Source organism: Gossypium raimondii, chromosome 11 (assembly GCF_025698545.1).
Source record: "Gossypium raimondii isolate GPD5lz chromosome 11, ASM2569854v1, whole genome shotgun sequence".
In the NCBI taxonomy this organism is placed as follows: Eukaryota; Viridiplantae; Streptophyta; class Magnoliopsida; order Malvales; family Malvaceae; genus Gossypium; species Gossypium raimondii.
This window is the reverse complement of record NC_068575.1, coordinates 56,643,974-56,660,485: the sequence shown is the minus strand read 5'-3', so window position 1 is coordinate 56,660,485 and position 16,512 is coordinate 56,643,974. Positions and strand designations below refer to the sequence as shown.

Sequence of the window (16,512 nt, the reverse complement as noted above, 5' to 3'; positions counted from 1 at the left end):
AAAATGCACTTTGTAGGACACATTTTCCTTTCTCTCTCCAAAAATAACGTAGATTAATAATTTTTTAGGATTTCAGCATAATTTCTCAAGTTTTTTTTCAACATATATATACATAATTTGACCAATCAACTTGTGCATTGCACAAGAAAGAAACTAGTTATATATAATGTAATGCAAATATATCTCTATTTTTTATTTTTAGGTTCTTAATAAATTACATTAATATAAATATATTTATATGCAAATATAAGTTTTAAATTATTAATTAAGTTCAATAACTTTAAAATATTTAAGATAAAAATAAAAGTTAAGTTTAAAATATCAAAATTTTGTACCAATCTATATAAGCCGACACGCACCAATACAATTCGATATTGGCCGAAACGAGCCAAAACACATCAAAATGGTCGAAACACACTGAAATATTGATTGTAATAGAAACTAGATTACTTTATATCAAATGAGGAAAAACTCGATACATACTGACCGGTATGGTACCGATTATCATGATCAATGTTATATATAAGTTTATGTCTTTAATAGGGTAATTGTGTTATCAAATATAAAAATAAATCAAATTATTACATTCAAAATGAAAATATTTATAACTTAGAAAATTCAAGATTATTTGAATCCATCAAAACCCACCTAGCTTGAACTAATCTAAATCTAAAAAGTCCAAGCCTGAAAGAATCGAATGCGAAAGGACTTGAGCCGAACAAAATATGAATTCGAAAAAACTCAATATGATCCCCCCGGTTTAGCACCCGTCTATGATTGAGCAATGCAACTGACTTGCACATTAAATAAAAATGTGATTTTCTATGTAATGGCACCAAAAAGAAGGTACCTCAAGCTTAACAGGGAATGTGATCGGTTCTAACAAATTATACTGCAAAATTCTCTCAGCAAAGCCAAACCTTCCACTTTGAACATTACCCTATTAATAACTCGTATCTCTAGTTACTTTGAGAGCCAATAGATAATAAGGAACAACGTACAACCAGCAATTACGGCTGATAAAATAAGTGTGTCTCTTGAACGCCTCCTTCTGATGGAACCTAGAATATAGGGGAATTTTATTTAGTATACAAAATGATTTCATAATTAATAAAAGGTCTGTAATAAAGATGCACAATTAAGTACCAAGCAAGCCACGGATAACGGGGAACTTGTCACTTAGAACTTTTACTTTGCCTTGGACATCTCCAAACAAAGCTCTTTGAGAGCCCAACACAGCCCTTGTCGTTTGAGCTTGATTAATCACATCATCTATCTATAGCAAACAAACATAGCGGTAAGGAAAATGGACGCTTCCATAAATAGGCAAAAGGGCAAACTACCAACAATAAATAAAACACAAGCTTATCTCGTTACAGGGTGCTAAAGCTAGTATACAAAAATATTATGATACAAATTGGAAGCTTAGAGCGTTTTCTGTATGCCACATCAATCTTGTCAAGCAAAAATGGAAGTATGGCACTTGTAAGATTACTAAATTACCTGTAGAAAAAGCTAGAGAAATTTGTTTTTAAGAAACACGTGAACAATTGTTTGTTTCTGTGCGAGCATGCACATGTTTTTATATGTCTTAGAGAGGTCACGTAAAATTCTCATTAACATATCTTTCTAGAATCAGTTTGGGACATTGAGTTCCTCTTTCCTCCTCCCAACCCAGCTACAAAAATATCTTTTTTGGATGAAAAATTACAACTTAGTCGGATACCATCCTTTGCCACAGCTTAAAATAAATATGATGCAGAAACCATAGCTTCCCCTCTGTGATAGCAGGTAGCAGCACCAAGAAGAATTAATGTTCAGGGGCCACAAGTCTATTACATAGTGTTTCAAGTTTAAAATAGTTCCTTCTACGGCAAGAAAGAAATTAGGACTTCCTTTAGATACAGCGGTGACGATCAAGAGGTAAAAGGGTATACATCAAGTAATCCAAACCAAAATGATGGAAGGCCATCATCTGATTGGAGGTATACTCATTTTAGGCAAAAATTTAGGAAATAGGATTTTTTGGGGGTTCATTTTATTTCTATGGGCTTGATTTTAGAATTATGTATTTCGTGCTTTGAGCTAACTTTTGGTTATTGAGATTTGGATTTGAGGTCTATATCACAGAGACTTGAGGGTTGAAACTAGTGATTTTGGCCATTGATATTTTCGGGTTCTACATACCAAACCACCAGTTTGAGGTTTTTTACCTTCTAACCAATAGATTCATTCGTTTAGTTTGTTAACTGCGTGTGTAACACATATATTTCAGGATACTCTCCAAGCTGATAAGTAATTGCAATATAATGACAGGAAACAGAAGGGGAAATTTCTTGCAACAAAGCATGCACAAAGAAATACACTGACCAAAACAAATTCAATCTTACATGAGCTATGTTCCCGTGGATGGCCGCTCGCTCTCTAAGTAATTGCATTCTTGGTGACATACCCTCAGATGCCTACATGAAAGCAAATATAGTAAACTTTGGGAAACAACATAGTATTGGGAATTAGAGTAACAAATTTAAGAAAATGACTACCTTAAACTCACTGATATCATCTCTGACAGAACTCAGAAGCTCTGCCTGTTCCCTCATTGAGCTTATATTTCCCTTAATTCTCCTAAATTCCTAACAAAATTTTATAGCATTACTTCGAATGGATAGAAATAATAATCCACTTTTCCAAATAACAATATCCAAAAGAAGCAGTAACTTTGTATTTCATGGAACATGGGTACATTAATCTATAGTGCAAGAAACCAAAATGGTAAATGAAACAACTAAAGAAACCACAGTTTTGGTATGTAGAAGCAAATTAATGAGGGAATCCGTTACTCTTGAGAAATTAAGAGTGAAAGAATGCATTTGGGGAGCTTCGTTTGATATATACCAGGAAACAACAATATGTAATTGAGGTAATTCCAAGGAATATGGGTACATTAACTTATAGGACAATGAACAAAGTTGCAAATAAAGCACTTTTGAAGAAACCCTACGCTTTGTCAATGTAAAACATAAAAGTACTTAAAACTATGAGTTATCCCTACATTTAGTACTTAGTTCAATATGTAAAAGATAACACGGGTACTGCTCTACTCTTCTCTAACACAAAAAGTACCGAAAACTACAGGTTATCCCTACAACAAGTTTTCATGTAACTTGGAGGAATTCCCAATTGTCCCAGGAGGAAAATTATTTCTATAGACACAGAAAATAGAACGATAACCAACAGAAGAGATTATATCAGAGTTTGAGCTCCGTAGCTGCTAGAAGGGTATGTATATGAAGCTAACAGCAGCCCCCCCCCCCCCAAACAAAAAAAAAACCCCATGGACCAAAATCTTTGAGAATTTCACTGTTTTTTTTCTTTTCTAACCAATAAACGCTTGACCTCAGTACCTTGTAACACAAACAAAAAGCAATAATAAAAATAATAATATGTTTATACTCATGTATTGCTATTTTAAAAAACAGTTCTCGTTTAAGTAGTTGCACCAAATGCTACTCGTTGCTTATACTGAATTCTTTTCCAATTAAGGTAAAATTGCCAGGCAAGTAATAATCAAGTACCATGAACTCTTACATACTTAAGAAATAAAATGCCAGAATTATATTTTAGTCCAAATGAAGGTACAGATATCCTACTAAGGATTGTCAAAACCGATCAACCAAGTATGATATAAGTGTGCTAGAGCTTGTCTCCTCAGAATCAGCTTATGGTGAAATTTTTAGTAAGATGATCGGTTCAAACTTTAAACCCGTGGCCAATAAACATGGAAGTAACAAATGTAGATAAGTCCTAGAAGAAACACGACTGCTAAAAGTATTTACAGTTTACCTATCAACAGTAACATAGGACAAGATATCATGAAATGTTCATATTTCTTTAAGGGTCTTAATATCTGGTAGTTAAGCATGAAAATCTGACTTCTGAAAACAGGTCTATAAAGCAGAGTCAAAGGATTAAACCTGAGTAAACTCATGTAGTATGTCTCTATGCCTCGCAAGTTTCTGGGTTACCGAAGTAGTTGGTGCAGCAGATGCAGCACATCTACTCATAGCATCATTTATGTCTAGCAGCTTCTCAAGCAATGATTGAATTTCAATTACCATAGACTTCCATGATCTACTCGACCCAAGCGTTGGCGACCCAGTATCTACATAACCTCAATGTAGGTAAACATCATCATGAATAAACAGAAAGATCACCCTATTCCTAAGGCTACGAATTCCTAAATAGAAAAACGAAACTAATTAAACAAATCTTATTAAACTTTTAGAGTATGTTTAGATTTTTCAACAGATTTGTTCTTAATTTCATTAATCTACTAATATATAAGCAATGCACATCGTAGAAAATAACAATTGAAGTCTGGAACAAAATTCTAAAGAGATACAGCGAAATGAAAGGGGGAAACCTCCTTGGGTGAACCTAGCACCGAGCTTAGCATATGAAGAGAGTTTAACATCGAGATCGCCTTCGATCTTTCGAGCTTCTTTCCTCAGTTCCTCCCAACCCGATTCTTGTAGATCCAGATTCGTATCCGTCATTTGGATGTCGGTAGTTCAATTGCCCTGGCGCTGAGTTGTAATGTAAGTCCAGTGATGGAGATTACAGTTAATGAGCATTGAATTGGATACATGAAAATGCCGTTGAGTGCGTTGTTCTTTTCTTTCCTCCTTTTCGCTGCTTAGCTTTTATGACTTGGATTTCTATAATTTTGTTGTCCAGTTCTGATTCAATCAGCTCCAGCCTCAGCCTGATAGAGAAAGAGAGGGAGAGGATGTTGTAGGGGTACCCGTGCAGAGCGTATTGTAGTGATTGTATGCAATTCTTGGATCGAGCCTATTTGTATCTCCTCATAGCCCAAATTTTAGTGGAAGCTCGGTTCTCCTTCCCGCGACACTGATTGTTTCTAATTTGTATATAAATATTAATATCATTTTAGTGTAATTAAATTCATCCCTATCCCTAGATTATATCTTATCACAATTCAACTCCTTCCAAATAAGGATCCTTCCAATTTCATTAGCCATTTGGTGCGCAATAAGGGAAAAACTTATTCATTTTACCCCTCTCACAGATTTAAATATATCTGAAATCTGGATTATGTTTTCATTTGGTTTTATTTTTAAGATTTCAATATTCTTCAAAGATAATACGGAAAGATGGAGAGATAAAAGAGATGACATATGATTTTGTAGTCGTCTCTTTTGATTAGTGATTATACGCGTTAGCTGTGGAAATTCATCCACATCACCATCTCATTTTTCTGCTTTTGAATTTCTCAAACTCTCCTGAATACCGTAGCGTACTGTACGGAATAACATAAGTAACATATTAACTTTCTATATATACTATTACAAAAAACTTTTCATATCTATAAATCCTTTTAGGGATTTTTTATAAAATGGCACAGTTTTTTTATTATTTATAAAAATACACATCTTCAAAATCATGTACGTAAATGATCTGTTTTGAACAATAACCTCGGTGCCACTTATATAAAACGTTCAGAGACCTGATAAAGCAATTACCCTTTAAATGTTTTTAAATTTTTTTATCTATTTACATATTAGGTCTGCCCCCTTTTGAAATTAAATTTAAATAATCCTTAACAAATATAAGACTAACAAAATAAATACTTTTCATTTTTTATTTTTTAAAATAACAAACTTAAAAATATATAAAATTGTTATTTAAATTACCCAAATATATCTCTCAAGAATTTTCCTCAAGTCAAAATTTCTTATTTAAAACTTGAAAAAAATTGAGGATATATTTGGGTAATTTAAATAACAATTTTATATAGTTTTCTATGTTTATTGTTTTTAAAAAATAAAAAAAATGAAAAGGCTTATTTTGTTATTCTTATATTTTAAGGGCTATTTAAATTTAATTTCAAAATGGGATAGACCTACCAAGCAAATAGACTAAAAGTTTAAAAACATTGGGTGTCTCGAGATGTAATGGCACGACCCTTTAATCTAAAAGGGTAATTGTTTCATTAGGTCGCTGAACGTTTTATATAATATATGTTGATAAGGCACATTGCACTCCTAAAAAAAGAATATAAAGATTCAAAGCATATTTTAAAACTCCAAAAATCATGTCTGAATCAAAGGATTCAACTGGGGTGAAGCCAAAAAAAAAAATTGGGGGTCAAAATTAGATTGTACATTTTTATGATAGTAAAAATGTCATTTCACTATTTTAATTGCTTATATCTTTATAATTTTTAAAAAATTAAATCAACTTTTTATAATTTTGAGCGGCCAAAATACAATTTTACCATTACTAATTTAAAATTTTATAAACTATAAATAAACCTAAATGGAAAATTTTCCATTTTAAAGGAACTCGAGACCTTGCCAACCCTCCCTGACTTCGCCATTGAATTCAACCATTATAACCCCAATCTGTGCTTTTGTCAATTCCTAATTTTTTTTCATGTAGTCTTTGAGTGTTCCACAAAAGCTTGGTGAGGAGATAGAACGATTGGTGCGACAATTTGTTTAGGGCATGAATGGGGAAAAAAAGAAGATTTCTTTAGTTAACTGACAAATGGTCTATTAACCCAAAGCTTGTATTGGTATTGGATTGCATTAATTGAGGTATCAAAACAATTCTTTTATGCTAAAATTGGGATTCGATATTGTGGCTCACACTAATTCTCTATGGGTTCGCGTTCTCAAATCAAAATATGATATTAAAGAAGGTATTTCTGATTCCTTAGCTTGCGATAAGGGGTACTTCCTTTGGAGATCTCTTTCTAAGATATGACCCTTACTCCAAGATAATATTTATTGGTTAGTGGGTAATGGCCTTAGAGTTAAAAGTTGGAAGGATAACTGGATTACTGATATTGGACCCTTAGTTAATCTAATTCCTACGCATACAAACCTTGATTTAGGTTGTCTACTTAAGGATATGGTTATAGAGGAAGGTTTGTGAAATTTGGATCTTTTAAGGGTTTGGCTGTCAGATGATATCATAAGACACGTCGTTAGTATTCCCTCACCTCATTCTTCAGTAGGACCTAATAGAATTGCTTGGGCTAAGAGTGGATCAGGGTCATTTTCCATAAAGAGTGCTTATAAAATGCTTACAGAGAGTTCTTAGGACCAAAAAGGGGAAGTTTGGAATTTGACATGGAAATTTTTAGGGTCTTAGAGGGTTAGGATGTTTATTTGGGTAGCCTTCAAACAAAGATTACTAACACTGGTGGAGTGAGTGCGACGCGACGTTGGGGTAGAGGAGCGCTGTACAGTTTGTGGGCTTTTTGCGAATGATGTCTTGCATGCCATCAGGGACTGTTCTGTGGCTAAAGATGTCTGGTCGCAGATTTCGGGAGATTTGCATGAATAGCTTACGTCTAATTTGGGTAATCATCATAGTCTTTCCTTGAGGGATATTGATTGGTCGTGTTTCTTTGGGTTAGTAGCTTAGCGCATCTAAAAAACAAAAGTATTTTTATTTTTCAAGGGTTGTCGTGGAGTGTGGATGAAATTATTAAATGTTTGTACAGTTGGGCTTTACAGTGTAACTCTATGCACAAGAAATATCAATTTAGAAGGTCGAAGTCAAGATCAACATCAAGCAGGACTGACGATTGGACCCGTTTATATTCGGATGGAGTTGCTAAAGTCGGCTTCGGGGATGTTGTTGCGGGGGGTATTCTCAGGGATCAACACGGGAATTGGATTCTTGGATTTAATAGACGGTTGTGCCAATGTTTGGTTTTTAACGCTAAGCTCTAGGGTATTTTAGATGGCCTGACTCTTCTTTAGAGCAGATTGATTTGTTTGTTTTACAACAAAAAGAAATTGATTAAACTCATAGTTCTTGAACCATTAAGGGAAAAAACAACGAAATCATAGAACGAATAAAAGAGCATGAAAAGGAAGATCAAAACGAAGAGAACATAAGTCCTAAATTAATCTGAAATAAAAAAAAAAAAAAAAAGCTACACAAGGCTCAAGGAAAATCTATTTCCTTGGAGAAAAACTCGAAAGAAAATAATAAATAGGAGATAAAAGTACAAAAAAAGACACTCCATAACTTACATATGATTCTTAAAAAAAAACCAATACCAGCCATTTGAGGACTTGAAAGATACACCAAACCAAAATATTTTACATCATTTTGAATTAATTATGTATTTTGTAGTTGTGATTATTTTAGATATGATAATATTTGTATATAATATTACGATCGTGCTTGAGATATTAAATTAATTAACTTCCATGTTTTTATTTAAAATATGAATTTATATTTAATGCATTCACTAAATAATATAACATTTAAATATGTAATTTCTAAAGATTTCATTTTTAATTATATGTAATCATCTAATTTATTGAATGTATATATTTCTATATATAGTGGTTAAGATATTACATTAATAATTTATATTTAAAATATTTATTTAGAGCCTTAAATTGTGTATTTAAGAAGAAGAAGAAGAAAGGATGCAATAATTGATAATTCGTCGGAGGCCATGCAACCTTACGCATGGAACCTAATGCTTTGAAGTTTGATGCCATGACTTTCAGGGCACTCCACAATCAGCATTCTATGGACTACAGCCCTGTATCGTTGTGAGCCACAATAAAATTCCAATGTAAATTTGATTTGACCAAGGATATTTGAATATTCTTATATTATTCACAAAAAATTAAAACTATAAAACCATTTTCCTTGTCGAAATATTCATAAATATAATTAAATAATATTTTTATTTATTAAATTATTAGTTCAGTTCCTTTTCAATGCGGGGACGAGAAGGAAATGTCAATCCAACGGTGATAACCTTCTCCAAAGAAAAAAAACAGAAAGTTTCCAACACATTATTACGCGTGAGAGTGACCCTGCACAGCCCCTCTTAAACTCTATTTAGTCCTCCCGTTGACCACCTTTCCGAATTCCTTTTTTTCTTTTTCTTTTTTTTTGACCTTTTAAGAGTTTTCACTGCTTCGCTTTCTATTTATAAAACAAGTCCTTCATCTCCCTATTCTACCTGCAACTACCCAAGATTTTAAGTGAGGGCGAGACTGTAAGAAATTAAGGCTCAATTTATTCATGTGAATTTCGTTTCGAATGAAATGCTCAGTTGCAGAGAGGAATAAGGATGTCTAATATACCAACGTCTCTCTCTGAAGTTTGCCTTACTCTCTCTCGCCTTACCATGTCCATCGCCGATCCATGGCCCTTTTCCTAAGCTTCTTTTTCGTTCTAACCAAACCCTTTTAAATCCAAGCTCCTCTTCCTTTTTTTTTTTTTTGCTTGAAGTTATTTCTGTTTCCGGTCAGACACGATCCATGAGAAAGATAAGAGGCTTCAAGATCGGGAAACGGCTTGTCCGAATCTCCAGATGCTTCATCCGCGAACCTCGGAACCCACCTGGGTACCCTCACCTGTCCCATGCTGGGTCCTTTTGTAACTTGAAGCCTTTCTCCAAGCTTATCAGTTGGGGGCGCCGTTTGACAGAAAGAGCCAAATCTTTATGCTCAGTGAAACCTGGGTCGGGTTACGTTCTCATTGATCAAGACCCCAACAAAGAGGAACGGATGGAAGTTCCAAAAGGGCACTTAGCCGTCTACGTTGGTAAAAAAGACGGCGACTTTCATAGAGTTTTGGTGCCGGTTATTTACTTTAACCACCCTTTGTTCGGCGAGCTCTTGAGAAAAGCCGAAGAGGAATATGGATTTAGCCACCAAGGTGGAATCACCATTCCTTGCCGGTTCTCCGAGTTTGAGAAGGTCCAGACCCGGATCGCAGCGGGAACCGGAGGAAGGAAAATATCGAGTAAGGGCCACCATTGAGAGACCGGTGGTGGTAGTAAAAGCAGTGGCTGATGATGACGATAATTAATTGTGGTCAATGATTGTGATTACGATGTCCCCGGAATTTTTGTTTTGGTAGCGGATTTATTTACCTTTGTATTTTCACTTTTTCGTTTAATGGATTTTCACTTTTTTAGGTGTACACTCATTGAGAATATATATTGTAGAAGTGACTTTTTCGATAAGATTATAAAGAATTATGTCCAAAATAATGCTACAGTAGACAAATGAAATTGGTTACTACAATAAGACATGTTACGTTTTTTCCGTTATTGCAACTGTTTATTTGCTTGTGGTATTTGTCAGAAAGCGCTAAAATAAATATTAGTGGTTCATCATGTTTAGTAATAATATAAAACTCAATTTGAGTAAAGTAATAGGTGCCTCTAACAAAAAAGATTTTTCTGTTATAATTTTGGTCGTATTCTAAATATGCACGTCTTTTCTCTACTTTTGCAAAGAATGGCAATAATCGATTTTGATAGTTTGATTTAAGAAATTGACTAAAAACTGGGTCTTTAATTATTATTATTATTATTTATTTCCTTTTAGATATTTAAAAAGTAAAGGAATAAAATATAAAAACCAAACTTTACGGAAAAGAGCCAGCACAGTGTTTGTCACCATAAATGTCAATATCACGCATCTTGAAGGTGGGAGTGGCGAATCTTGAGGGAATTGCACCACAAGACTTCGGATGCGTAAAAACGGGTCCTTTTGAGAGTGTCATGGCCTGTGCCAATTGCCACATAAAGCTCCCTGGACCATGTGCATCTATTCATATTTGGTTCAATTTTCATTTCACATTATCCCGTTTTGCTGTCCCCCCCCCCCCCCTCTGTTTGAGAAAAATACAAGCTTATTTCATATCGTTATGCTTATGTGGGGGAGAACCTGAACATGCTTGACCATAGTTACACAACTCATATGAGAATCCCAACGAAGCTGGTCCCAATTGGGTTAAAACACTTGAGTGAAGAAGCCCTATTCTTCTTTGTAATATAATGGGCTGCTTGCTGTCCCTGCCCAATGGCATCAAAGGCAGCAACAGCCTTTTTAGGAGCCCAAATAGGATGCAACGAGCTGTTGGCTAGAAATGGAAGAAACGGCATATGGTCTACTTTTTAGGCTATTTTACTCTGAGATAAAGTAGAAATTTGAGTAGCCCAAGGAAGATTAAATGGGGCCTTCTTAATAGGAAAGCTGGAAAAAAAAATGAGAGCAAAAAAGTAATCACTTCCTCCCTCACCTCCTCACCACTAAAACAGAGCACAAAACAAAAAGAAACAAAAGAAAGTCAAATTGGAAAAAGAAAAACAAGGGAGAACAAAGAAAAAAAATGTTCGGGAGCTTTGAATCACACCCCACTCACAAAACTATCAAAGCCTTGGGACTCCCTACACTCTTCATTCTCTTGCTCTCTCTTAGTTGCTTTGGTCATTTGGTTAAAGCTTATGTCTTAATCTACGCTGGCTGCTCTCAAGAAAAGTACGCACCAAACTCCCCATTTGAAGGTAACCTCAACTCTTTTCTATCATCAGTCGTTAGCTCATCCTCTCAAGTGTCTTACGATGCGTATGCTCTTGGAAATGGAAGCTCAACCCCTCCTGAAGGCGCCATATATGGCTTGTACCAGTGCAGGGGTGATTTGCCGATGTTTGAATGCTCAAGATGTATGCAAAGTGCTGTTAACCAGATAGGCTTGGTTTGTTCCAACTCTTACGGCGCTTCAGTACAACTCGAAGGCTGCTATTTAAGATACGAGCATAGTAATTTCTTGGGGAGTCCCGATACGACTCTCATGTTCAAGAAATGCAGTAGAAGTGTTAACAACGATGTGGAGTTCTTTAAGCGTAGAGATGATGTTCTAGCTGACTTGCAGTCGGCTATTGGTTTCAAAGTCAGTTCCTCAGGGTTGGTGGAAGGGTTTTCTCAGTGTTTGGGGGACTTGAGCTCCTCTGATTGCTCTGCATGCCTTTCGGATGCTGTGGCCAAACTTAAGAGTTTATGTGGATCAGCTGCAGCCGCTGGTGTGTACTTAGGGCAGTGTTATGCTCGATACTGGGCATCCGGCTACTACGCTGAACTCACTCCAGGTGCAATTCATATCCTTGATAACCCCATTTAGTCTAATCCTCATGTTTTACATGTTAGTAATTAATTAAATTTTTAAATTTTTAAAAATATCTTTTCATACTTTTTAATGTTTTAAAAATATTTTTTTAAATTTTAAAAAATTATTAATTATTAATGTAATGTCCATATGACAATTTATGTGTATATCATATCATCAAAGTTTATAATTTTTTTATCCATTTTGAGATGATTTAATAAATAATACAAATTTAAAAGGTAAAAATGAAAAATTAAATAAAGAGCTAAAATATTTTTTTTAGTTAGAAAGCAAAATAAATAATTATACAATACAACAATTTTATTATAAGGCAGTAACTTCGAAGGGTTAGCAGCATCTTAATTGACCTCCTATTGAGTATTGATAGGTATGAAGGAAAAAAAGTGTTACATTCCGTTAAGGTGAATTCCACATATCGAGAATCCACCATCTCCCACTTTCATTTCGAATAAGAACTTGCCTTAAAAGCAGCATTGTTGGCTGATCAATAAAGCAGTTGAGGGAATATTGGTATAACCATGACCTAACCCTAAATAGTGGAAAGATTCCCCCTAAAACCTTCCAGTTTTCTTTCAGAATTTCTCTACATAAAGTACTTTTTCTCAACTTGAAACCTAATAAAATAATAAATAAATTAAAAGGATAATATATATATATATATATATAAGGTGAAAAGACATAAACACAAATTTGCTAGTGGCATTTTGATGTTAAAAAACTAAAGAAGTAGGGTCTGTAAGTATAGGCATAGGAAGCTAAATAATTGTGATTATTATAACATTGGCTTTTTTTTGTGTGTGTGTAGATTCCTCCCACGAAGATGATGTCGGGAAAACAGTAGCAATAATCGTGGGTGTATTGGCAGGTGTAGTGGTTCTGATTGTTCTTCTCTCAGTTTGCCGAAAAACCAAACGTAAAGCTCTTCTTAATTTTCTCTCCATTTCCTCATATTTTTTAGAGATAATAACTTTGACCTTTATTCTTTTCCCAGATTGAATGAGCCTGCCCAGCTTCCGAAAGAGTATTCGTTATTAATGTATTGGGTTGTTTTCTTTAATATTAAGGTGGCAACTTTATCAGTTACTTTTATTTATTTTTTTGTCATAAAAGAAGGGAGGCAGTGAATGTAATCTCCATCAACTTCACAACATATGCTGATTCCTTCACACAGCTGACATGAAAATCCATCACCTTTCTTCAGCAAAACTTTATCCTTTCACAAAAGTAAGCCAAGTTGATCATAATTATGAATTGGTAAGTAAACTAAACCGACAATCAAAATCCGGCTTCTTTATCTGCCTTCTCTTCGTTTCTCTAGATGAGAAAATCTTCAATAAAATTTGCATTTCTGTTTCCAATCGTTTCTATGTGAATCTTATGTAAATATAACATGAAATGAGAAGATTAGTCCCAAAACAAAAGGAGCTTAATGCAATATTATTAATTATTGGGCTTAAGGCCATACTATCTATGTTTGACCCATCTAATGCAATATTATCAATCAGCTTGATGCAATACCAAATGGTCCAACATGAAATAGTTTTAGACGATAAAAAGGCTCCACTTTGCATTTTTATAAAAAAAACTATATAAAATTCCTTTGATCAAATATATAAACTTAAAAATATATAACATTGTTGAGTAATTTTCCGTTGTGTTCCATTAGAGGGGAGAATCGAATCTTTATATACATAGCTATTGACGCTCTTAACAGGCTTTATGCATACTGGACAAGTGTATTGCTCTGGGTTGCCTGCTGAATACTCCTTTGACTCCTGTGAGCCGAGAGACCTATGAGCTCCCTTTGCGAACTCCTATTGTCTTGTGCGAGCTAAGTCGGTGAGCTTCCCTTGCGAACACCCTTTGCGAGCTTCATATTGTAAGGCTTGCATGTATCCGATTGGTGGGCCCTATTTGAGTCACGGGTAGGCAACTCGAACCTCATATGATTTTCGGGTCGCTGATCATAAATGACTAACAATGTATATTGTCGAAACCATTTTTTTGAAAAATAAAATATTTTAGGTTGTCGACTTTTAAAAATGAAAATTGGGAGTCGCCACCAATCTTTTAGTAAGGTGTGATTGGATCACCTAAAAAAACGGCTTTGGTCTACGAGTTTTAGAAAAACGGATCCGGGAGTCAGTTACGTACGAGGAAGGATTAGCACCCTCGTAACGCCCAAAATTGGTACCTAGTTAATTAATTAGTGTCTTAAGGTCGAGAATTTGGAAAAACGTAATCCTTAGCAAAACTTAAAAGGCTACGTATTAAGACCCTTATTATTTCAGAGAAAGAAGATACCACACCCAATGCGTTAGGGCACAACATTCTAATTTTCCCCCAAAAATGAATTGGGCCAAAATACTTATACAATAAAACTTTAAAAGAACATCCACTTATCCAAGATTTAAGAAATCACACCCAATACGTTAGGGCACTATTCCTTTAGAATCCCAAACTCGGAATATTTCCTTTACTTTAAAAGAAAGTCCGCTTATCCAAGATTTAAGAAATCACACCCAATACGTTAGGGCACAATTCCTTTAAAATCCCAAACTCGGAATATTTCCTTTATGATTTTTAAAAAATCTTCATTTCGAGAAATCAATGCGTCACATCCAATATGTTAGGACACAACGTGTTGAATTCCCAATAATGAGTTCTTATTTTTTAATTAAAGAGAAATGCTCGATTGTTAGATTTAACGAAGAAAATCGGAACCCAATACGTTAGGGCTCAATTTCCTTGAAAATCCTAAATACAAGCACTATCTCAATTTTGAAAAGTTTGAAATCGAGTAAAAAATGATGTGATGTTACATTAAATATACAACGCAATAATAAATAAATAAACAAGTGAAAGACATAAGCAAAACTATAAAATATAAAAAATAAAGGATATAAAGTGTGCTTATAATAAGTACATTGAAGTTATGGAGAATACAAGACATACATGGATTTATATGAAGATATAGACTATAAGATTCATATAAAATATAATGCATTTATAAAAGAAATATATAAATATATATATTATAAAATTTGTGTAAAAAAATAAATAGGTAGTTAAACATTTTCAAAAATAAATAAATAAAAATAGATATATACGTGTATATATATAAATATAAAAGAACATTCATTTGAAAAAAAATATGTATACATGTACATATAAAATATCTATAGATTAAAAATAATTAAATAATATCTACATTATCAAAATTGAATAAAATAAATAAATATGTGTATATATATAAATATGAGAAAAATATTAATTGAAAAAAATATAATATGTACATATATATATAAAAAATAATTATATACATATATAGATTATAAAAACGATAATTACATATATACAAAAAATGATAATAATTAAATTAATTAATTTAAAAATATTAAAAAACTATGAAGAAAACATGTACAAGTATCGTGTACATATTTACAAAAGTAAAACAAGTTTTGAAATTAAAAATATAAAAGTATATATATTATAAAAATGTTTGTATGTACATAATAATAATAATAATAATAATAATAATGATGATGATGATGATGATGATGAGGAAGATGAGAAAATAAAATTAAAAAACGAATTGCAAAAACAAATAGTTAAAAAAACTAAAATAACAAGAAATAAATGAAATTTAAGCAAAATAATGGCGAAATCGCGACACTTGAATTACATGGAGGGCCAAATCGAAATAATCCGCCTCCCCAAAAGCATTGTCGTTTCGCTAGCATGATTTAAAATAGTTTTTTAGAAAAAAAAACATTATTTGCAGCATAGAAAAAAAAGAAAACAAAAAAACAAAGGCTCTCTACTAGGGTTTTTAACTGACCCCGACGCCACCGTTCACTCTTGCCGATGCTCGATTGCGTGAGAGCGGCACAAATCCGCGATTCCAACTTGAGGAGTAAGCCCTTTCCTCCTTTCTTTATATTTTAAGCAAAAATAAATAAAGAGATAAAGAAACTAAAATATATATACATCTATGTATCAATGAAAATAAAAGAACGATAATCCTCAAGGTAATATAGAGAGAAAAAACCTTTGTATTCAAAAAGAAAATTTTCCTTCTCGCTCTTTTCAGTCCCTCTCCCTTTTACAATGTTTCAATGGCTTTATATAGCCATAATAATAAAAAAATATAGAAATAAAATCTTGTTTACATTGATTTTATTCTCAATCTTTTGATTTCTTTCCATTACATTGATTTGATTCTCAATCCTTTGATTCCTTTCCATTATTGTTTTGCTTCCTTTTTTGTGTTGATTTGCTATGCAGGTGAAGATTCAGCTGAAATTCGGAGGGCAAGGCTAGGTGGCTGCGGCACAAGACTCATCCCAGAAACCCTAGGGTTTCTGATATTGTGTTGGGCCATTGCTTTGGGCCTCTGCTTATTTCAGGTTTTGGGCTACATAGGCCTGTTGTAATTTGGGCCCTTTAGACCCGGGCCAAAATAGGGTATTACAGCTGCCCCTCTTTGCCCGTTATTGTGTAACGAGAACGGAGCAAAGACTTTAA

At 33.7% G+C, this 16,512-nt stretch overlaps 3 protein-coding genes across 3 annotated transcripts; 2 read left to right on the top strand and 1 right to left on the bottom strand.

The window, feature by feature from the left end:
• Positions 1 to 777: 777 nt before the first annotated feature.
• LOC105802584 (Golgi SNAP receptor complex member 1-2) lies at positions 778 to 5,027 on the bottom strand. The gene is made up of 6 exons (XM_012634295.2): positions 4,424 to 5,027; positions 3,975 to 4,162; positions 2,544 to 2,633; positions 2,391 to 2,462; positions 1,147 to 1,276; positions 778 to 1,061 (listed from the first exon to the last, which is right to left on the bottom strand). Exons 1-6 carry the CDS (start codon positions 4,554 to 4,556, stop codon positions 964 to 966), a joined length of 711 nt encoding a protein of 236 aa, XP_012489749.1. The 5' UTR covers positions 4,557 to 5,027; the 3' UTR covers positions 778 to 963.
• A 3,924-nt stretch (positions 5,028 to 8,951) lies between these two features.
• Positions 8,952 to 9,993, top strand: LOC105802585 (auxin-responsive protein SAUR36). The gene has a single exon (XM_012634297.2). It carries the CDS (start codon positions 9,327 to 9,329, stop codon positions 9,828 to 9,830), a length of 504 nt encoding a protein of 167 aa, XP_012489751.1. The 5' UTR covers positions 8,952 to 9,326; the 3' UTR covers positions 9,831 to 9,993.
• Positions 9,994 to 10,908: 915 nt separating this feature from the next.
• Positions 10,909 to 13,350, top strand: LOC105802587 (plasmodesmata-located protein 8). Its single transcript, XM_012634299.2, has 3 exons — positions 10,909 to 11,947; positions 12,791 to 12,898; positions 12,977 to 13,350. Exons 1-3 carry the CDS (start codon positions 11,191 to 11,193, stop codon positions 12,979 to 12,981), a joined length of 870 nt encoding a protein of 289 aa, XP_012489753.1. The 5' UTR covers positions 10,909 to 11,190; the 3' UTR covers positions 12,982 to 13,350.
• The last annotated feature ends 3,162 nt before the right edge of the window (positions 13,351 to 16,512 follow it).